General features: G+C 42.2%; 1 protein-coding gene across 1 annotated transcript; it reads right to left on the minus strand.

Moving 5' to 3' along the window:
• Nucleotides 1-37: 37 nt before the first annotated feature.
• Nucleotides 38-24,310, minus strand: ppm1lb (protein phosphatase, Mg2+/Mn2+ dependent, 1Lb). The gene is made up of 4 exons (XM_084419025.1): nucleotides 23,349-24,310; nucleotides 6,548-6,707; nucleotides 5,974-6,135; nucleotides 38-873 (listed from the first exon to the last, which is right to left on the minus strand). The coding sequence occupies exons 1-4, from the start codon at nucleotides 23,814-23,816 to the stop codon at nucleotides 527-529; spliced, it is 1,137 nt and encodes a 378-aa protein (XP_084275151.1). The 5' UTR covers nucleotides 23,817-24,310; the 3' UTR covers nucleotides 38-526.
• Between the last annotated feature and the right edge of the window lie 215 nt (nucleotides 24,311-24,525).

A 24,525-nucleotide genomic window follows, 5' to 3' on the forward strand; every position in this document is an offset into this window, starting at 1 on the left:
TGGGTCACGAGGACTGGAATTGGGAACTGTAGCGGAGGTTTTCAGGCAGTTACTTGATACTTCAGAGCTTGACACACATGGTCACTATCACAGTTTACCTGTTTCTCCATGATTCATGGTTTACACACTGTACGTGTTGGCTGGGTTATTTCTTAAGGCAACCTACTGTTAATTATTGAAAATATTATATGTAATAACCAGGGAAATTAAAACCAACATGACAGATAAAAACAGATCAAAGTGAGGAATAATGATAATATTTGAACAGATTTATATGAGAGAACTGTGTAAATATTCTTCAAAAATTCCCTTTTTATGTTCCTCGAGGGAGCTATACCTTTAATGAAGAAGTGATTGCTTAAATCTGTACCATTAAATTTAAATACAAAGCGTTGCTTCTCCAAAAAATACAGCCTTTTAACATTTTTATCTAACGCTAAAGTTATGCATAATGATAAACGCTCATCCAGTCACTCAGATATCGGTTTGCAGTCCATGATCACATGTGAGTTCAGATCCGTCTTCACTAGCCAGCAGCTTTGGAGCCTCTCTTTCTGAACTTGACCACCATCACAGTGATGTTGTCCGGACAGCCGCGGTAGAAGGACTGCAGGACGATGCTCTTCGCACCGAAGTGCGGCTCATCCAGACGCTCTTTGATGAAGTGCACGGCTTCCTCGCTGCTGAAGGCGTCCCAGAGTCCATCTGAGGCCAGAATCATGAACTGAGGCTGTAGTTTGTCCAGGTCAAAGTTCAGCACATCAGGGTCAGGGATCAGCACCTTCAGCTTCTTTAGCGGATAGTCGCCAAGTGAACGGGACATGGCAAGAACGCCTTGCACACGCCAGGAGCCGTTGAAACTGATGAAGCCACCTAAATCAGAGAAGCTGATTACTGCTGGATTAAAGCAGGCCAGTCATTCAATAAGACAATTCAAGGTGTTTCAGAAAAGAAAATTTTGTTTTGTTTTGTAGGAAGTCGAGAGACCATGTGTTTCAGATGCACACACAATGACAGTTCTGCTAATAAATCTATAACAGTTGCAGAACATATTTAACTCTTTCCCTGCCATTGACGGAATTTTCCAGCTTTCAGTGTTTCCACTGTTATACGGTAGGGGGCGCTATTACACATCTAATGAAAGAGTACAGCATCTCCTGATCACAACACAGGTGAAGAAGAAGCAGAAACAAGCAATATCATATGTAATCATATGCATATGCAAAATAACACGATCATCAACAATAAACAGCATATAAATAAAAACTAATGTTACTGAATGAAATGTCGACCCAGGACGAGTTACAGGACTGTGAAGCTTTGAGGGTGTTGATGGACTCAGTCTACTCCATCTGTGTTTTCATCATCTTTGAATCTGATCCAGATGTAGTCTTTGACAAAAACATGATTTTCTCAGCTTTTTGCTCAAAATGTAAAAAATTTTATGAAACTTATTCAAGTGTTGATAATAAAAGGCATGAAGCTCTGTTCTTTCTTTTGCTAGATTGCATGTTCAGATATTCAATCAACAAAATATTCTGAGGGCCATGAAACGTTTGTGAAAATGATCCGAAATGCTGGCGGTGACAGGCAACTTCTTTAGAAAATGCTGGTCGAGGAAAGAGTTAAACTGCAATTTAATGTCAGCTTCAGAGATGTTTGGCAGAATGTCATGAAGGTCGTATTTAACACCTAAATTAAAAAAATTGGCATTTGTTTCATGTCAGAACCAGTAATGGTGATTGTATTTTCCTCCCTCTTGTGATGTACATTACAGTGAAACTGTTTCAGGAAAAGTAAAAACAAAACATGTGGGCGGGGCTTGATTGACACAATCTCATGTGATTGAAGGTTGATGGAGGGGAGGGATGACTGTGCACATCATCAGAAGAAAAAAAAATATGAGGGGGAGGAGACTGAAATATTTCATAAAAAATAAGAATGATCCATTTTGATTTCATAGTGACTTTAACAGAAAAGTTATTTTAAGACCATTAATATGGTTTTCATTAAAAAATTTTTTTTTTTTTGACAATTATTCACTTTTCGGGCCACCTTGTATGTATATAGCAGGTCTCCTCTCACTTTGAGAGTTGTTGAAATGAGACTATAACTCACTTCAGACAGATGATGTTCATCTCAATATCTGGCTTAGGCATGTGTGTACTAGGAATTTTTTGGAGGTGGTCTGCTTGAAGCATCCTCGCCTTGAGCCCCTCAGCATCTGAGTGTAGGTTCTTTAGAGCTAGAGCCCATCAGTTCATCTTCTGTAATGTCTAGTTTCCCTGGTACTGGCCTCCTCTTATTACAAGAGTCGTCTAACCTAGGCCCACCTTTGCACTATCCAGCTAGGCCTTAAGTTGGTTTTCCTCTAGGCTCCTTGAATTAAAACTCAAGTCACAAGGCTGAATGTAGCTGGCCTCATAGTTGAGGCCTCCATTTCCCTCGGGCTTAGCAGTGAAACAAGGAAACTTGTCTTTTAATACAAGATAAATAGGCCTCGACCAAGAATTTATTTTTATTTTTTCTCAGGGTCATGCTGATGGTACTCCCCTTGTTAGGGTCATGGTTAGAGTGCTTTGCTACCCACAGCTCTAGTTTATTCAGCCTTCACCACTGGGGTTCAGGTAGAGACACATGAAGTACTCCCTTCCATTTGGGTCGGTTTTGAGTACACCCCCTTAGAGCCTAAGCATTGCCATGGGCTGACGCTCTTGACATTCGAAGCTGTAGGCCTTTCAGTAGGCCGCCTTGATAGTCCTGTAGCGTAAGATTGTACTCCCCTTGTTTAAAGGGTCGATAGCACTTCTGCTTAGTACACTGCCTGTTGGCGATGTAAAGTAAGTATAACCAGGCCCACAGAAATGTCTGTGAGAGCACCTAAGACGTCTGAGGCTAGCTCTGCTAACAAGTATCGCCATCAAGTAGTTAGGCCTTCACAGGCCTCCTTGAAGGCAAATCCCCAATGAGTTGGATGTTTAGCAGAGATGGGGGACTCGAGTCACATGACTTGACTCGAGTCAGACTCGAGTCGCAAAATTAAGGACTTGAGACTTGCTTGACTAAATAAAGAAAATGACTCGACTTGACTTTGACTTGAGATCCAATGACTCGAGACTTGACTTGACTTGAACTGTATGACTCGAGAATGACTTGATATACATTTTTATATAAATCATCGCAACATCAATTGATGAACAAAATGAAAGCAACGGAACCATTGACGCCAGTCATCAGATTCTGCGCGATTGCGTGACGCTGCACAAGCCCTGAAAAAACAAACATCGCGGTGAGCGCGGCAGCGCGCTAAATACAAAAACATCTCACAGCATCGTTTCTTTTTGGATATAAAGACTAAAATTGACCATATTCATACAAGAAGATTTGCTGTACGCATAATAACTGGCAAGGGATATCGGACGACCATCACAAGCTCGAACAGTCGAACTTCATTCACCACGTCTAAAAGTAAGCTATGGCTTAACCTGTTTGTTAATTTGACTTTCTTTAAAACTAAATCTTTAAATCTAGAGAGAATATTGGTCAAAACAGCATGCCTCTTTATACACAATTATGTTTTCAAATGTAGCTTAATGTTGTCAATATTCAAATGATAATTAATGATGGCATATGTTTTGTATAACATTTGCCACATTTCTTTCGAATCATGCTTTAAAGCCAAATATATTGTTCTTTCCAATGACAAAAAACAACATAGAAAACATAGTTGTGTTTTATGTTTCTCTTAAAGCAGGGTTAGATGTTATCAGGGGGTTGGGGGCAAAATGCCAGCAGAATTAATATGCACCCAAAATTCAAAATGTGGTGGAAAAATTGCCCTAGTATGAGTTATTTTTATAATTAGCCTAGGCGGATTTAACTTCATATTTAAAAATATATAACTTATATAAAGGGGATGCCAGTTTGAAGAATGCCATTTGGTGGCATAGGAACCATTATACTTTTTGTGAATTGTTTAAATACCTTTTAATGGTCTTCTGCAATGTTTGAGGCATATTTATTTTTTCATGATTTAATGTTGGCCTAATTTCAGTTACATTTACATTTTAGGCTATGTAGTTTGAAATTTTATTTATTTTTTATTTTTTCGATTTTTATTGTAGTAATCACTCAGCTGTATGTGGAAATGCATATTTTAAAAAAAATGTTGCAAATAAAACCATAGTCCACAACTTCTGTAGTTTTAACTTATTTTAATATATAAATTCAGTGAAATCATCAAACGTGTGTATGACTTGCCAGTGACTTGTGACCCAAGCTACGACTTGACTTGACTTGCTTGACATAAAGCAGTGACTTGACTTGACTTGACTTGCTTTTCGCAAAATTGACTTGGACTTGCTTGAGACTTGAAGGTTAAAGACTTGAGACTTGCTTGTGACTTGCACATGTGTGACTTACTCCCACCTCTGATGTTTAGCATTAATTATCACGTTGCAGGCTCCCTTGGAGCCTCCCTGATTTTAGCCCAGAGCCTGGTCAATATATATCAGGTTGAACAAAGTGTTTCAGATACTATCTGAGGTTCGCTCTGTATGAATACTTAGCTCCCTAAAGTCTGGTGGGAAGGTCGAAGGACTCTCACGAGGCCTCCCTGTTATAGCAGCCCTAGAGCTGGAGGCGCTCCCCTTATTAGGGTCCCTTTTTTAGAGTGCCCAGCATCCACAGGGCCTTGAAGCACTGTGTAGATCCAGGATTGAGTAGAGTTACTCCCCACGTTTGCAAGGGTTATAAAGTGCTATGTTATGTTTTGTCACAGCCATAATTTGGCATGCACTCGCCTCAGCATGGCGGTGTTGGTATATCATTCCCCAAAGCGTCATCTACCCAGTGCGAGTTCCCTTTCGAAAGGGAACGTCTCAGGTTACGACTGTAACCTATGTGACACTGCGTCGCTAGCCATGCCTCGGGGATGCCTGCTGAACTGTCCCTTCAGACGATAAGTGGGTGACATGTTCTCTAGGCACCCTTTTTATACTTCCGGGTCGCACCAGTAGTTACGTCATAGGCTGTCGCCGGTCAATAACAATTGCCATGATTGGATAAGCTTTCAGACCCCGGTTCACGCGGAGGCGTTCCCCATAGCATCATCGACACAGTGCGAGTTTCCTTTCAAAAAGGGAACCCTTTTGCTGTTCTGCTCTGCTGCAAACGAGATGTATAACCAGACAGCAGCTTCTGGCAGCGTTCCTCATGAGCAATGGCCTCCAGTTCAGTAATATTCTTGGGTTTGCGTCCTGCAACCACCTTCTTCAAATCCCACCAAAATCCCACCAGAGATTTTCCATGTGGTTCAAGTCCCCAAAGTCCCCAGTTTCCATGGGGTTCAAGACTGTGATGCCACTGTAGACTCTTCCATGATTTCTTCTGCAACCAAGCCTTGGTGAAATTTGAGGTATACTTGGAATCACTGTCCTGTTGGAAGGTCCAAGCTTAAGCTTCCTCACTGATGGCAAGACGTTTTCTCCGAGGATTTCCTGATACTTCAATGAATCCACTTGCCTTTCCAGTACCAGAGGATGCAAACGTAACACTTAACAAACCTAGCCAGTTCAGATATTTCATGTGTTCTAGCTCAAGCACACCTGGTGCAACTAATGAAGCCCTTGATTAGTGATACAGCACCTGTTTTGCAGATTTGTGCTGTTGTGAGGGATTATATTCAGGGGGTTGAATAATTTTGAGACTGCAGACGTCATTAAAAGTAGCATTTTCAGTTGAATTTGGGGAAACAATTTAAAAGTGAATTTGCATAATAGATCCCCTTTAAATCAGTGTAAAGGAAGTATAACTACTACTACTCTAATACTTTACAATTATCACATTACAGTAATGAGATTTTTGGGCTAAAATGTTTTTAATTGACAGGACATCAATGTGACGATGCAAAAAAACAATCCTAAACAAAATTTAATATATATACATGCATGACTGCAGTAGGCTGCTACTCACCTGCTTTCTTGATTCTCTTTCGCTCTTTGACCTGGTAGGGTTTGTGGTCATGTGACAGCGGGACGGCATTACCGTCTTTATCGCACAGCACTGCCCTGGAATCGCCAACATTAGCTACAGTCAAGTCCTTCTCAGACAGCAGAGCCACCAGACACGTGGTACCTGAGCGAGACACAAACCGGATGTTCAGCTCTGGGCTGAACTTACCCGTTTACAAGACTGAAAACCTTCATAAAAGGGAACTCTGAGTTATCAATGGAAAACCCAGGCCGGTTTCATAGGTTTCAACCAATAAAAAAATAAAAAAATCAAATGAATTATTTTTTAAACAGACTGCAACAATGAACATTTTGTCAGAACCTCTAGTAAATCACATGATATTTTGTTTAGTAGCCTATTCAGAATCTACTGAATACTGTCAGGTACTTTTTTCAAAGCAGCACAGAGTATGACACGACAGTGCAGAATGACCTCATCACGTCATGTTTGATTCTCAGGTCGAAGGTCAAATTGTCGTAGACTTGCACTTAGTATATCGTGATTCTGAGCCATCCATCGGACGGTGAGCTCTCACCTGCTTCATCATAGGAGGCCGACAGTTTCTCCAGCATCTCTTTGTCCATGTTGAGGATCTGCTGCCGGAGGACGGACTGAGGAGTACGAGCGCTGTTTTCTTTCTGAAGCTGCTGGCGCAACATGACGGGAAGACGAGACTTGGCGTACTCTGCAGCTGCCTGAGAGACAAACACAGATGACATTTCTCATTCTTGAGCAATACGTCAGGGGATTCACATCAATTTATGAACACGCTCTTCTGCGCATGACTGTGGTCATTTAGTGTTCATCATACAGTGCATCCGGAAAGTATTCACAGCACTTCACTTTTTCCACATTTTGTTATGTTACAGGACTTATTCCAAAATGGATTAAATTAATTAATTTCCTCAAAATTCTACAAACAATACCCCATAATAACAACGTGAAAGAAGTTTGTTTGAAATCTTTGCTAATTTATATATAAAAAAAAAAAAAAGGCCTTTGCCATGACACTCAAAATGGAACTCAGGTGCCTCCTGTTTCCACTGATCATCCTTGAGATGTTTCTACAACTTGATTGGAGTCCACCTGTGGTAAACTCAGTTGATTGGACATGATTTGGAAAGGCACACACTTGTCTATATAAGGTCCCACATTTAACAGTTGCATGTCAGAGCACAAACCAAGCCATGAAGTCCAAGGAATTATCTTTAGACCGCAGAGACAGGGTTGTATTGAGGCACAGAGCTGGGGAAGGGTACAAAAATATTTCTGCAGCATTGAAGCTCCCAATAGTGATGGCAAAATGAGGCTTCCTGAACCACTGAGATCTCGCAGCCCATCGGCTTCAGCCAAAGGTTCATTACTCGAAGCTTCATTCAGCATTGCTCACTAGTGACACCTAGCTACTGTGCAGAGAAAAAGCAGACAAATTAATTCATTTCCACTTACTGTTAATGTCTGTAACCTTTCATTTGCAATAATAAAAAGACCTAAGCAGACATTTGTCCATTACCTGTGTATAATATAAAATATGTATCTTTCTCTGTCTGCATTAAAAACGCATGTGCTCATTTCAGGCAGATATCCAATAAGAAGAAATGAGCACAAGCTACGATGGAAAGACATTTACTTAATAAATCCCTCGATGCGCAACAAAACAATCAGCAGAGGCTGTGATTGGATAACTGGACTAACCAGCGGACCAATGGCATCGCAGCATCTCAGATGTTGGTTTGGTGGTCCTGAAACGCCTGAGTGTTAGGGCCCTATTTTAGCGATCTAAAGCGCATGGTCTAAAGCGCATGGAGCAAGTGCACTTAGGGCGTGTCCGAATCCACTTTTGCTAGTTTAACGACGGGAAAAATGGTCGGCAAGCCCAACGCATGGTCTAAAGGGTTGTCCCTAAAGGGTTGTCCCTATTCTCTTAATGAGTAATGGGTGAGTTTTGGGCATAACATGCAATAAACCAATCAGAGTCTCATCTCCCATTCCCTTTAAAAACCAGTTGCGCTCGTGCCATCGCTATTTACATGGCGGAATTTGCAAGTGGAAAGACTGAATGGTTTTCTAGTGAGGAAACGGATCTGCTCGTGCGCGAGGTTAAAGCGGACCATCTACGGGACAAAGTGCAAGCGTTGTGGACCCGCCTATAGGCGCATATTACTAACGCCCTCCTTCCCAGGAAGTGACGATTTTGTTCTCTTGAACACATGGGATGGAAATGCTGCTTTATTTGCAAATGTTTTATGCCATATTCCAATTTTGAGCACAAGGTAAATTCACGCTTTGAATGTAAACATGGCTAATATTACTCTGAGAAATGGTCTGTTCGCGAGCGTCAGCAAGTCTTGTTTTATGTAACTGCATCAGCTCTGGGCACACACGTGACCTTTCAGCGTGATTACGTAATGTGTGGCCCATCACAGCTTGTGCAAGACCAGCATTTGTGGTTAAAAGTATATAAATGTTTCTTTATAAAATGTCCGCTGGTTTGTCTAGATAAGACTCTTATTCCTCGGCTGGATCGTGTCGAGACTTTGAAGCTGCACTGAAACTCACATTTGGACCTTTGACCCGTTGGACCCCATTGAAGACACTATATGGAGGAACATCCTGGAGTGTTTTCCTCAAAAACCTTCATTTCTTTTCGACTGAAGAAAGAAAGACATGAACATCTTGGATGACGTGGGGGAGAGTAAATTATCAGGAAATTTTAATTCTGTAGTGAACAAATCCTAATTGAACTTGTAGGGTCATTAAGGGCTTTCGTAACTAGCCACCAGGGTGATTCCCCGAAAACGAATGATTCCCCTAGGAACGTTTTCTGGTTGCATTCGCTCCGCCAGTAGGAACTCTGAAGTGACGTGACCTTTATTTTGATGACCCTGAGAACGCCAGAGCCTGAGCTCACAGTGCTCGCATTCTCCGTGTTCATTAGTTCACGATCTGTCTGACAGTCCTGTCTAATGTGTTATTATTAGGGCTGGGACGACACACCTATCTCCCGATTTTAGTTATTTATTTTAACACTAGACCATGGGGAAAAGTGAAATCATACACTTATACAGACTGTACATGATGTATAAGATGAATCATATTTACTAAAACAATTCATCACATCTTTCTGACTTATTTCAGAATAATCATACAATCCTGCATTCTCTTGAATAAATGATTCAATAACAAATACATTTTTTAAGTCACATGTTGACACCTTGTGGCGAAACAATGTAACCGATAAATGCGTTATTTTAAGCGCCAAATCAAAGGCTGATTTACTCTATTTTGATCGCTATCGTAGACATCAGTGTTTATATTTGAACCTTAAACTTTTATCCCAGTACTTCTATGATGATTTGAACTATTGCCTCACAGAAATAATGACACTATGAGGTTGAAAAGACTGAAGCTGTTTCATGACGACTCTCTCCGGGTCAGCGGCAACAGATCTGAATGTCACGATATGATTTTATCAAAGTTTAATAGACAGACGAAATGGAAGAAGATTGTGTGTGTTTGAATGGAGATCAGTGTTTTAGAGATGAATGGTGCAGCTCTAGTGTCTTCTCTCTCAGTATCTGAGCTGTGCGAGGGCTTTCAGTGCGTTCAGTCTCACGACTCTTCCACGCAAACCCTAACACTCATAGATAACGACACATCTCATCCTCTGTTGGAACGAAAGTGGCCAACTTCGGTCAACCTCGCCTATAAGCAAGGACAAAAATAAAGCAATTGAATTTGAATTAATATGATTCTGTAATAAAAAAATTTATTTTCAAATCGTAAAAAAAAAATTGCGATACCTAGGTGAATCGATTTTTTCTCCAAGCCCTAGTTATTATATAGAACTATTATTCATAGAAAGTAGACAGTAATGGAAAGTAAGTAGCGTATGCCGTGTGGTTGATGTCCAGTGATGCTAGCAGAGCAGAAATACATAATCACGTTTCGCTTGGTCTCCTCAAAGTTACGTTGGATTTTCTCCTCAGCGTAAAGGTTTAGAGGCCCATCTATCACTGTTTTCCATGTTCGTAGAGTTAGTTTCTGGAGTAAATATATAGGCTATAATCTGTGTGTTTACAAAGACTTTTTAAAAATGGCGGGTGCTGGTGTTTCGCGTGCGTTCGGTCAATCAGCGTACACTAACGTCACGGATAGTTCATATAGTGCTGGTTTAGACCGACTCTGAAGAGGGAGTAAATGAGTTCCTCCAAAAGGAGTTCCTAGAACTAAACTCGTTCCTAGTTCCTGCGGTTTCCTACACAGAAACCCAACTGAACTCATCCCTCATACTGTAAACATGAGCGGGAAAGTTAACAGTATATTCATGTATGATGCCTCAGTTAGGCATCATTTTCAACACCGTTGAACAAAATCAACACTATCCACTAACATCATAAGAGAAATCCCCCGAAAATGTCCAACCAGTCAGCATGTACTCAAAACTGACCCTTTTCTTCTTCTTCATGCTTGTTACTGTTATTACTGTGAATGAATCATCTGTGCATGTCCTTGTTTGACTGCTTCACTGATACTACTGTGTACTTGATAAACTAACTGGAGGAAAAAATAGTTGGCTGGGGGTGGAAATGATGCCACAATTGAGGCCGAACCCGTCTAAAACTGAATAGAAATCATTTACGCTTTTAATATCAAAATGTTTTATAGTTATCTGGTGTTGTATTTGTTCCTTGCACTGGCAGTCAAGTTTAAAGCAAACGAGTTTGGTACCAGCATTTTTGCATCTGCTGCCTGAGGGTTAATACAAATGAATATTTTTACATGTACACTCAGTAGATCAACGTTCACAGTGATTTTAATAGTAACACGCATGACAGAAGCTTCGGCTGATGAAAATCAAGACACTGGCATTCCACATGTCTGTATTTGCATCTGCTTTTCCTGCTTGTGTTTGGTTACAATTACGAACAACTAGATTTGTACTCAGGATAAGACACTTTGCCCTTGCAGAACTCACCAACCCATGTTTGGGTCAAGAATGGACAAATCCAACCGTTGGGTTTAAAAATGAAATGTTGGATGCTGGAGCCTACAGGATGAGCATCATTTTACATTAACTGACTCAAACATAATCAAATGTTCAGCGTCCTGTTCTGACACAACCTCAGTCTTTCTCAGTGAAAGAAATATACTAATTTGAGCTTTTATTCTGTTTACACACTAATTTTAGGCATAAGGGCTTGGCGGAATAATGCGTTTGCCCCATTTGTGTCCTTCTGTGTCATTAGCCGCGTTTCCATTACCCTTCAAACTGCGCAAATTGAAATTGCTAATTGAAAATACGCCCAATGGAAACACGCAATTTTCGCAAAAACTCCCATTTATCGCAAAAAAGTTTTCCCGCTCGCATGAGGAGGTTTTTCAGGCAATTCGAGAAAGAAATATTTCTCAAAACTGCAATGGAAACAGTTTTTGCGCATTTACAGGTCACCTGACGTAGACGACACGGTGTGTTTGGACAGAAGACGAGACAGAGCTCTTTATTAAATTCATAATAGACAGGAGAATTACAGGAATAATGTATTCTAAACCTCAAATAAATGCCACAATCAAGACCTGGAAGCAGATCTTAGGTAGAAACACCCAGAAACTCCTCATATGTGCCGCTCACTAGTGTAATAAGGGTCGTTTCTTATCATTAATGCTTGGAAAACACACACACATCTCCTTCCATTAATAATAATGGCCAGTGCAGTGGCTGGGATATACTACATAAACCCACCAATGCACGTTGCCATGGTTTTTGGAATGATTTTACTGATCGCGAGAGGAAAAAAAGTTTCAGTTTCATAACATCGGTTAATGGAAACGCTGTCATTTCGCAATAGTTTTTTGTCGACATTTATAAAAAAAATAATAAAAAAATAAAATAAATAAATTCGCAAAAGTTTTGCGCAAATCTGTAATGGAAACGCGCCTATTGAGTCCCCTGTCCATCTTGACTGTCAGATATACATCTATATAACATACAGCATGGAATCCAACACCGATCATAGTGTAACTACAAATTATTCAACTTCTTCAGCAGTCAGCATTTCTCAAATGGACTAAAAACAACTAACTCTGACATAGAGCTGCATGATTAATCATTTAAAGGTGGTGATCTTGATTCAAACACCCATGTGATCTTGTTTCTAAAGGACAATGATTCAGCTCTATGTCTATTAAACCTTTGACTAGTCCGATCACAGTGAACATTCAGATCTGTGTTCTGAGCCGGAGAGAGCAGGTGTCATGTGTAGGTATGAAACAGCTTCACAAACAGCCTTTTCATCCACAGAGTATTGGTACTTCTGTGTTAAAAATATTCAAATTATTGGGATGAAAGTTTATAGCTCGGATATAAACACTGATGTCTATGGAAACTTGACCCTTCAAATAAATGTTGTATCAATTTCATCATTGCACCAGTAGGTGGAGACAAGTGACTGTTAAAAATGCATTTGTCATTGAATCATTCAAGAGATTCATTCAAAAACACGGATTCATCCAGTAATGAAACAAGTGAAGCATTTATGAGCGAGTCATTAATTCAAACCGATTAAAAAATACAGCAATTAATCTCTAGTAAATTACAGCGGGGGAAATAATTATTTGATCCCCTGCTGATTTTGTAAGCTCGCCCACTTACAAAGAAATGAAGGGTCTATAATTTTTTATGGCTGGTTTGTTTTAATGGAAAGAGACAGAATATCAACCAAAAAAATCCAGAAAAACATTTTAAATAAAGGTTATAAATTGCATTTCAGTGAGTGAAATAAGTATGCCCACGCAAAACATGCCTTAGTACTTGGTGGAGAAACCCTTGTTGGCAAGCACAGAGGTAAGACGTGCTTGGCAATTTTGCTAACTTTTTCACTTTGTTGATAAAGACCGGAGGATGGAAACTTGGCTGTTGATCCCAATGACTGTATCAGTGCTGCTCACCGAGGCTTGCAATGGATTTATCTCTCTTATTCTTGAGTCTTTGATAGAAGCAACAAAACTATTCATTATCTGCTTTTTAATTCTGCGCTGGTCTTTTTCATCCATGACCTTCAGCCTGAATGAGAGTAAGGGATGTTCTGATCCTTCCTACCAAACACTGATTATCCGGGGAATGTTGATGTTTCTGTGGACGATGTGTCCGTGTAGGACGGAGTGACCCAGCGGGTGAATAACTCCTGTTTCAAACTAACCCACAATGACAAAACAAGATAAAAACTTTGTTTGCAATGTGACTACAATTACTTCATTATATCTCATTTTTCACACTTATGCGTATACTTATGAACATATTATATCTACCACTAAAATAAAAAAACATTTACTTACCTTTTTACTTTTCTATTCGTTTGCACGGTTGCCTGCACCTTTTAAAGTTTGATTTCTCTGTTTGCATTATGCACTAATAAAGACTTTACCTCAATTTTTAACATCGTACGTATTGTGTGTATTACAGCACTAACTTGTTTACTAATAGTTTCAAGAAGAATTGAGTGAAAGCATAAATATGAGGTATGAAACGTATGAAATTGCTCACCCAGACTTTGAAGAGTGCAACAGGTCAATACAACTGATATACCTTCGTCAACATTACAAACAGCGATTCTGTGAACATTGTAATCTTAACCTAACAGAAGCACACATTACTAGTGAGGGTGACGACGACTCTGAACTATTCCCTTAAATGTTTCCCAATCCATCTGAAGAATTTCAAAGCACTTCAACTACTCCCTTCACATGTTATTGATCTTGATCAAAGGATGTCCATCCTCTCTGAACTGAAAATATTCTGCCCATATGATTGTATTTATCAGCACATGAGATCCATCTAAGCTGGAGTAATTCCTGCTGCCTTTCCTTTTAATTCATTTCCTTAGTGATTTCCTTTCACAAGCTACATTTACATGCAGCACTTTTGTTTCAATCGGACTGAATCTCTGAACCTAATGTTTACATGAACGCTACACGTGATCGGGTTGATGTGCGCGTTTATATGTCACAACCTTCGGATCGAGCTCATTCAGATCGATTAAGGTGTTTACATGAAGGCTTTTCAGTCCGATTGAGCCGTACATCTGAATAATACTAACGGATTATTTGGTTGCATGTAAACGATTATTAGCCACTGTCTGACAGTCCGACTGAAAGCTGACAGAGAATTTTTTGTAATCAGAAGCACTCACACACACACACACACACACACACACACACTCACACACACACACACACACACACACACACACATTGACTACTACACAAGATCTTCCTGTACTGGAAAAAGCTTAACTAATCTCCTCTGATCTGAGTTATCACCAGTTAGCACAACACTTAGCTTGCACACGCACGTTTAATTTAAATTAGCACAAGTTCATTCTTTTTCATTTTAAGTTTAATTTGACAGTCTGTTGGAAACAAGTTTGCGTCGATGGATGAAATCCAGCTGTGCATCACCTTTCCATCAGACGGCAGCGTCCAAACATGTGCTCAGCAGAAACAGACCGTCCTCTTCAGCGAAACACAGATGTGTGGAGGGAAAACAAGACAGAATAACAGCGCGTGTCTTAGTTTGAGAAGTCCAGAGTAAACGAGAGCCTCGGTGTTGTACACCACACATACTCAAGCATGTGCTCGCCTATACCTTGACATACTTACACAACCTAAAAACTTTAACCTAGAGCAACAACTCTCATACTTCGCTGGCTTTGTATGCGATCCCTGCAGAGGTTCGACAGTGAATCTGACTCACTCAAAGTACCCATGGGTGATCCACAATAACATGTGGTCTGTTCTTCATTTAAATCACAATCACAGATACATATGTGAAGCATGCCTCAATCCCAAAAGCATTCACAGGACCTCAAAAACACATTACAGAGCTGGAACAGGCTACAAAAGCACTTCTCAAGACCCGGTGTTCATGAATCCACAGTATTTACAGATTCTGGATCATTCTGCATCATACAGAGATCACTATAGGAGCACAATCCTGAAACGGATGAGGAAGAACACAAGAATAACAGCAAAACACCTCCAGAAGACTGTGAAAGTCTTTGCTCATGCATCTACTATCATGAAAACACTGAGCCAGAATGGCGTTCACGAAAGGACAACAGGCAGGAAAACACTGCCGACAATAATATACTGAGGCATCAGGCATATCAGCTGTTTTCCCAAAAAGCAGATATTCTCAAATGCAATGACAGTACAGGTATCAACAAGCACCAAGAATTCGAGTATTGGTATCACACTTGCTCTGGAAGAAAGTGGTATAGGAAAACATCCCCAATGGCACTGGTGTACTGTGCAGCAGCACGTGAAAAACACTCTGGCAATGGCTTAATACTGTCACACCAGTATACCATGCAACACTCACTGTTGCCCACACATCAATCAAAGGCTCACACACAAACATGCATGCACACACACACACACACATATAGACACACAAACTCACACACACAGTTCTCAAAAAATGCTCACACATGCTCAAACACTCACTAGAGATGTGTGACGGTTCTCGGTAAAAAAACGAGCCATGCCAAAATATAATCTCACCTCTCTTTTTCTTTTTTGCAAGTTATGCTTCTCTTGAAGCTGGATCAGGTTTAATGCTCTCCCTGTGCTTCTCAGTCCCACTCTATATTAAGTGTCTTTAACTACCATGTAAATTAATCATTTGATTCAATGCACAATGTACATACATGTTTTACACAGTACTTGTATTTTCTAAAAATAACCTGCATTTCTGAGATTACATCTATAATGACAGTGTTGCCCTTCCCTTTAAATCACTCATCCCAGTCCCACCAAACCTGTCCAAACCTTTACCAGTCTCCGCCTCAGTGTTTTACACTACAACATCAACAAGTACACCGTACCTAACATTTTATTTCACGTGAGTACATAGTAGTTAAAGACACCTAATATAAAGTGTGACCGATTTTCTTTACTTGATATGACAGTGGCATCTAAAATTATTGAAACAATTATCATGAATATAATTGAAACATCTTTAACTTAAAACTAATATTTTACAATAAATACATAATCTTAGCTTAAATTAATTATTTATTTATCTTAAATAATATTATTTTTTCATGGGTGTTTTGCTGTGGTGTGCATAAATGTATGAATTATATAGGGGAAAAAATAATTTTAACCTAAATTAACCTTTTGTGAGAATCACCCTTCAATCTGATGGTTTACTTTGCTGGATATAGAAGATGATAAGAAAATTAACACGTTAAACAAGATAAAGGACGTCCGCTTACTTTTACGATAAGTAAGCAATTACAATTACTGACAGCCCTAAAAATAATATTTATTATTTGAATATACTGAAAATTAATTCAAACTAAAAGCATGTATTATTATTTCAACTGCGTCCATTGCAGATCCTGCCATTTCTACTTGCTTTTCCGCCTGAGCTTTTCCGGGTCAGTCCGTCTAGTTGTACCGTGTAAATGCATATCGGATATGAAAAAGATGTAAGCTGGTCGTCAAAAAAAATCTGATACTCAACACATGGGAAATGGGCATCAAGATCTGCAGTGTAAATGCGGCTCACACACACACACACACACACACACACACACACACACACACACACACACACACGCACACACACACACACTTACTCGCCCACATCATTCTCTTCCAGACGCTCGCCCACACCTCACACATGCTCATCTAAACGCATACACTCTTCACACACACACACACACACACACACACACACACACACACACACACACACACACACACACACACACACACACACACACACACACACACACACACACACACACGTGAGGCCTAAACAGCTGTGCTTATAATGGGGGAAGGATTAGGGTCCATAAACTGTAACAATTAGGCAGAATGAGTACCTTCATCATAGGGGTGGGCGATATGGCAAAAATCACAATTTTTTTTCAGTAAAATTACGATTCACGATTTTATCACGATTCCTTTTCATGTTGGTTTTACTAAAATAATAAAATAATTGCAGACATTAAGGCCAATGTGGCCAAGATATAAAAAAATATGTGTCATTATTTTCTTTGTTATTAAACAAGTAATAAAAAAATAAAAAAAGTGAGTGTTTTAGCGCAATTTTCTCACGTCATGGGATCACAACACTCAAAATTATTATTTATTTTTGAAGCATAAAGGAAAGATTTTTGATCAAATCTTTTTTTCTAATATTATTGTAAATTTTAGAAGCTATCGATTGCAATTTGTTTCAACTCGATAGCTATTATGGTTGCCGAGAAATTTGCAAAAAAATGAATTTTTTCTGGAATTTCCAGGAAATCCGAAATCTTTTCTATCATGAGTTAACAATCGCAATTTTGTCCGGTGGAAAATTGCGCTAAAAATAAGAACAAATGTACAGATTACACATACACAACTTAATATACTAATAAAATAAACAGTGCTTTATTTTTTCAACTACAGTAGGTGTATTTAACAGTAGCATTCAAGAAATTAAATGAACAAATATGAAAATAAAACACAACATTTATTCACTGATTGAATTATAAATTGATTCTCATTAAAGCTACTCTTAAAGTTCTCCGTCAATAGCAGCGAGTGATTTTCTCTTTGTGTTTTGTTGTTTTATTAACAATAAAGGGATAGTTCCCCCAAAAATGTAAATTGTCATCATGTAGGCTACTCTCTCAAGTTGTTTTAAACCCAGATAAGTTTCTTTCTTCTGTTGAAAATTACAGTTACTTTGAAGAATGTGGCCAACCAAACAGTTGCTGGTCCCCACTGACTTCCATAGTATTTTTATTTTGTTAATATGTACGTCAGTTGTGACCAGCAACTGTTTGGTTAGCCATATTCTTCAAAATATCTTCTTTTGTGTTCAGCACAAGAAAGATGCATATGACACTCACTGTCTATGACACGCATCAGATTGTCTCTCAAAATGTCTCTGTTTGCTATCACTTTAGACATAAGCAACTGTGTTTATGTAAACCTTGTGTGTATTTGAAAAATCGAGATATCGCACACCCCTACTTCATCAGCTCATCTGCACCTTCAGTAACGCCACATACACTCACACAAAACGTCTCCGGTTTCTATCGTAACCTCGGTTCCCTGAGAGGCGGGAACGAGACATTGCGTCAGCTATGACTGTGGAAACTCCTCCCTTCTCCACTTTTGTTTAAATCTTATAGGCTAACGCCAGCTTGGAACAGCTGGCCAATTGTCGCGAAGTATGCAAATACTGACAGGCTCGCGGGCAGTATTAAAATGCATGGGCGCGACAATTGCAACAGAATCACGACTGAACGCTTGCACAGCTGATCAAACAGCGAACATGGCTGTCTCTGTCCCGCCTCTCAGGGGACATAACTGAAGTTATGATAGTAACCAGAGACTTTCCCTTTCGAGAGCGGTAACTTCAACATTGCATCAGCTGTGACGCTGCGGGAACTGTATTAAATCCCGCCGTGAGAGTAGTGAAGATAAGCCCGGAGAAAACGGGGCCAAGCTACAGCAGCCACAGGAGAGACAGACAGTCAGCCAATAGCCGCGCCGCTAGGAGTGCTCGCATCTGATAGGCGGAACTAGACCAATGAAACATCAGCTCCAACCCCATCAAACTCAACATATTCAACACAATGAAAGCGAACGCTGCACTGAAACCAGGGCAGACACAACACAATAAGCTCTCAATGCATGAAAGTATTTCACAGTGTCAACAGCGGTAATAATTCGTTACATTTATATAACGCTTTTTCTGAGACCTCAAAGCGCTTTACATAGATGGGGGAATCTCCTCAACCACCACCAATGTGCAGCATCCACTTGGATGATGCGACGGCAGCCATATTGCGCCAGAACGCCCACCACAGACCAGCTTACTGGTGGAGAGGAGACAGTGATGAAGCCAATCAGTATATGAGGATGATTAGGAGGCCATGATGGACAGAGGCCAAGGGGCAAATTTGGCCAGGATGCCGGGGTTACACCCCTACTCTTTTTCGAAGGACATCCTGGGATTTTTAATGACCACAGAGAGTCAGGACCTCGGTTTAACGTCTCATCCGAAGGACGGTGCTCTTTTTGGCAGTATAGTGTCCCCGTCACTATACTGGGGCATTAGGACCCACACAGACCACAGGGTGAGCACCCCCTGCTGGCCTCACTAACACCTCTTCCAGCAGCAACCTGGTTTTCTCAGGAGGTCTCCCATCCAGGTACTAACCAGGCTCAGCCCTGCTTAGCTTCAGTGGGCAACCAGTCTTGGGCTACAGGGTGATATGGCTGCTGGCTTAGCAGTAGCAGTAACAACTGTGTTAACACTAGCAGCAGGACCCAACGTAAGTGAGGAACAAAGTATACACACAGCAAAGTGGTAACAGCTGTGTCAAACACTAGAACAGTTCTCAATACATGAGTGAGGAAATTAACTCACCGAACACATATGCAAAGCATACATACCTCTAGACCAGGCCCACGGAGAGGCAACAGTCCTCATCGAATGAGCTCATATGTTACGGGGACAATCCTTCCCCAGAGAAAGTCTCTGTTTTGAGACAGTTCACATCTTTCCCTTAATACATCCACCAAAGCACACGAAAAGTCTGATTGAAGGAAGGCGGCCGAGCGATTCACATACATCCGCACAGCTCTGAGCGTCAGCGTCACGCGAGGCAGACGGCTCAGCAGATAAAGCGGGCAGAGAAACAACCTGTGCTTTGAACGGTGTAGAGAGTGACTTAGGCACATAACCCCATCTCGGCCGGAGAGTAACACTGCAGTCGCCGGGTCCGAAACAGATAATATCACCGTCAATGAGAACGCATGTGAGTCCCCAATGCGCTTAGCTGAAGAAAGGGTAAGGAGAAGAGCCCTTTTCAGGGAGAGCTCCTTAACAGCAATCAAAGCTAAGAGCTCGAAAGGCGGTAGAGAGAGAGCCCTCAAAACTAAAGCTAGATCCCACGGCGGCACTGAGGGCGGCCGTGAAGGACATAATCTCCTCGCTACCCTGAGAAATCTGATCACCAGAGCACCATTTAGCAATCATTTCAATTCAGTATCATGTCAGCTTGACGCTGCGGGAACAGAATCAATCCCGCCGTACGAGAGGTTAGGATCAGGCCGAAGATACCGGGCTAAGGCTAGCGTTGCCAATAGCGTTGTTCCTCTAGGAGTGCTCACAGCTGATAGGCAGGGCCAGACCAATGAGCTGCTCAGCTCAAGTACACCAGAATTTGCATATCAGCTAGAATCTTAGGCTGTACTGAATAATACAGGGCAGCATAACAGCAGTAATCTCATATCAGTATGTACATAAGTACAGCGTCATCAGCTGAAGCGGCAACCACTGTGAACAGATGTAGTCAGATCAGAATAGCCAGTTGCGCTTACCTGGCCCATGAAGAGGCGATAGACCTCGACGAGTGAGCTCACATGTTAAGGGGGGGTCTTTCCCCCTGAACGCGCGCTTGTGAAGTGCTCGGTTGATGGGTCTCGGGTCCAGAATCGGATGGAGTCCTCCATCCCTCTTGGGCACCCCGAAATAGTGGCTATAAAACCGCTCTCCTGTCTGAGGCTGTGCACTTCCTGTCTCAGAATGGGGCGTTTTGAGGCAAAGTCAGTGACGGACCCACGCCTGAAGCGGGGTGGTCTGCGTCTGAACTGAAGAGAATACCTGTGTTGAATTATCCCCAGCAGCCAAGGTGAAACGGCCGGAATAGCCCTCCACGTGTCTAGAAAATGACACAGCGGCCGGGTTAATTCTATGGCCGTTGTCGCCAGTGGAGATGTGTGTAGACTGGAGCCCTGCCCCAGCGAGGGTAAACGAGCAGTGTTGTGCACGGCAGGGGAATATCTCGTGCCCTCGGGAGGCCAATATAGGTATGGACTGCGACTCCGCCCCTGCTATGGGGCAGGGTGAGTGACAAAGTGTTGAGTGTATGAGGAGGAAAAAGCTCTTTTTGTGAAGGGATATTTGTTTTTATTGTGGAACTCACACAAACAGACACAGCATTCAAACAAACATTACAATTGTCGCCTGCAGAAACAGAGGGGACATGATGCAGAATACGGCGCTTGGGGGCAGGGCCTACAGCGAACTCTCTCCTCCTCTTGGACGGACCATCAGGACAAAGTCTTGGTAGCCGTGGACGGTGCGCTAGCATGGCGCGGTCCTTGACGCTTCTTTCCAGGTCCCGTCCACTGTCTGCGGCAACCATCCGGCTCGGGGCGGGGGACGCGGCGGGCTGTCCGGCCGGTCCCTGGGCGGGGCGAGGTGCCGACAAAGAGCGAGACCTCGACGAGGGCTGGGAGCGAGCGACGGGTCATCACCTAACTCATAGCCTTTGCGCGCTTCGGCGCTTCAAAGAAACGCTCCGTGACTGACTCCACGGCATCGCCAAAAAGGCCGGAGGGAGTGATTGGAGCATTAAGGAGCGTCTTGCGGTCCGCGTCCTTCAGGTCAGCTAGTGTTAACCACAGGTGCCTGTTACGACCATGGAGCGGCCAATGGCCTGTGCGGAGCGCTTAGTAGCCATGAGTGCGAAGTCCGTTGCCGCAAGCAGGTCTTTTACGACGTCCACGTCCACGATGCTTTGCCTGAAACACCTGCAGTACAGCCATGGAATGCCAAGTGGATGCCGCTTCGCCTGCAGATGCGTAGGCCTTGTCAGCCAGATGAGCCGTGAATCTGCACGGCTTGGACGGCAAGCTGAGGTTCATGCTCAGAGAAGAAGAGGACGGGCACAGGTGCGCAGCGACGGTCTCCTCGACGGGGGTAATGCGCATATAGCCATGGGCTTCCGCCCGGTCCATGTGGGAGAACATAGCCTGTGTGGCAGAGTGGGTGCGTGCCGATTGGGGTGCAGACCACGACTTCATGACGTGTTCCTGGACGTCGGGGATGAACGGAGTCCTCCTCCTCGAAGCAGCCTGGTTTAGGCGGCCCGACTGGAGATATCAGGAATCCAGCTTACTCTTGGTAGGCTCATCCGGAGCATTCCATGTCAAGTCCAGTTTCTTGACAGCCTTGCTGTTAAGCTCGCGTCCGCGGAAAAGACCGGTGAACGTTGCGACGGCAGAGGGCGACGGCTCCAGGCGGATTTCTCTCATAATATCTCTTGCGGATTCCTCTCGGATTTCATAAAAAAGATCTTAATTTGTGTTCTGAAGATAAACGAATGCCTTATGGGTTTAGAACGACATGAGGGTAAGTAATTAATGTTTTTTTTTATTAATTAATACATTTTTATTTTAGGTTGAACATACCCTTTAATAAAATTTTCCAATAAACACAGAGTATTCAGCAACAAAGCTGTCGTTGAATCCATTAAAATCAAATTTGGCAAAAGTCATGGTACATTAGTGATGATTAGTGAATTAATGATTCAATTCATAATTTACTAATGATTAGTAAATTATAATATCATAAGACGCTACTGAATGAGACATTTGCATGTAACAAGCTGATTCAAAGGCTATGATATTTTTTTGGACACCCAAGTCCAAAAAAAACCAAAACATACTGAGTAGTTTGTAGTTGTGGTTGTAGTTACCACTTACAAAAACCAAAATGCACACACACACACAAACACACACACACACACACACACACACACACACACACACACACACACACACACACAGAGAGAGATGCATGCACAGACAGACAGGCACACAAATGCATGCACATGCATTTGTGTGGTGGTGGCGCAATGGATAAGACACATGCCTTTGGTGTGAGAGACCCGGGTTCGAATCCACTGTGAGACACCAATGTGTCCCTGAGCAAGACACTTAACCCCTAGTTGCTCCAGAGGCGTGCGACCTCTGACGTATATAGCAATTGTAAGTCGCTTTGGATAAAAAGCGTCAGCTAAATGAATAAATGTAAATGTAAATGTAATGCACACACACAGAGAGTGATGCATGCACAGACAGACAGACAGACAGATGCATGGACACACACACATACACAGATGCATGCATGCACACACACACACACAGAGAGAGAGAGAGAGAGAGAGATGCATGCACACACACACACACACAGAGAGAGAGAGAGAGAGATGCATGCACACACACACACAGAGAGATGCATGCGCACAAGCACAAACACACAGAGAGAGAGAGAGAGAGAGAGAAGAGAGAGAGAGAGAGAGAAAGAGAGAGAGAAAGAGAGAGAGAAAGAGATGCATGCACAGTCAGACAGGCTGACAGATGCATGCACACACACACATACAGATGCATGTACACACACACCCACATACAAATAGATGCATGCACACAGACACACACACACACACACACACACACAGAGAGAGAGAGATGTTTACCTTTCCCCCATGCCCGTCGAAGATGCCGAAGATGTCCGGATGGCTGTTGTTGAGTGTGTCCGTGAGGATGAGGAACCGGTCCTCCATGTGATCTCTCCTGCCCTGGATCGAGTACACCGCGGCAGAGCTGCTCCTGAACTGCCATGTCCTGGAAAAGGAGATCTGCTCCTCCAGCATCATCTCCCTCACCCTGCCCTTCATCATGTTCATCTGCTCCTCCAGCATCATCTCCCTCACCTTGCCCTTCATCATGTTCATCTCCTCGCTCAGCATCATCTCCCTCATCCTGCCCTTCATCATGTGCACCGCGTCTCGGCTGGACCGCACGATGGTCTTCACCTCCTCCGTGTGGAAGAAGAAGAAGCTCCAGAGAGCCAGAGACACACACAGCAGGAGCAGGAGGAGGAGAGTCTCGGGCCGCAGCAGCAGAGAGCGCATGATCCGGGCCAGCAGAGACAGCACACTCATGCTCTCACACACACACACTCACACTAATGCACATCAGAGGCTCATGCTCTCCTCCTCCGGCGAGCATGCGCGCACACACATACACACACACACACACACTTAACTAAAGCACATCAGACACTCATGCTTTCCTCCAGCACACACTCACTCTGCGCTAATGACAGCAGAACGACTGCACACATCAAACATCTGTTAATCTTAAGACTTTCCCTTGGAAAAATTATAAGCAGATGCAATGCTCTTTCCTTTAAAAATGGTAAATAAATGGCGTGTTAGTCCTCCGGCTCTGTGCAGGCGTTCTGCATACTGTGTGCTCGCAGCTCGGTGCTCGTGTGTGTTTCACAACCCGATGCCAGACAGACAGACAGACAGACAGACAGGCCTTCGTCATCAGTACTACTGCTGATTGTTGTCCGTGAGACAGACACACGACGATGATCAGTTTCACCAATGTTTATTTTTAATTCTGCTACAGCACTCTTACAAAATACACTAAACCAAACCAACTGCCTGTCAAAATAAAAGTCAGAACTTTGTGCTAGAATAGTTGTCAAAGTTTACCTGGTGGTAAAATTGCCATGTGAGAAAATATGCATTGTATATTACTTCATCTCTATTATTATTCACCTACCTACCAAATAAATAGGCTAAATGAACAAAATATTAATTTGATTTGTAATTATTTAACTATGTGAGAAATGGGTGCAAA

This window comes from Rutilus rutilus (assembly GCF_951802725.1).
Source record: "Rutilus rutilus genome assembly, chromosome: 9".
Classification (NCBI taxonomy): domain Eukaryota; kingdom Metazoa; phylum Chordata; class Actinopteri; order Cypriniformes; family Leuciscidae; genus Rutilus; species Rutilus rutilus.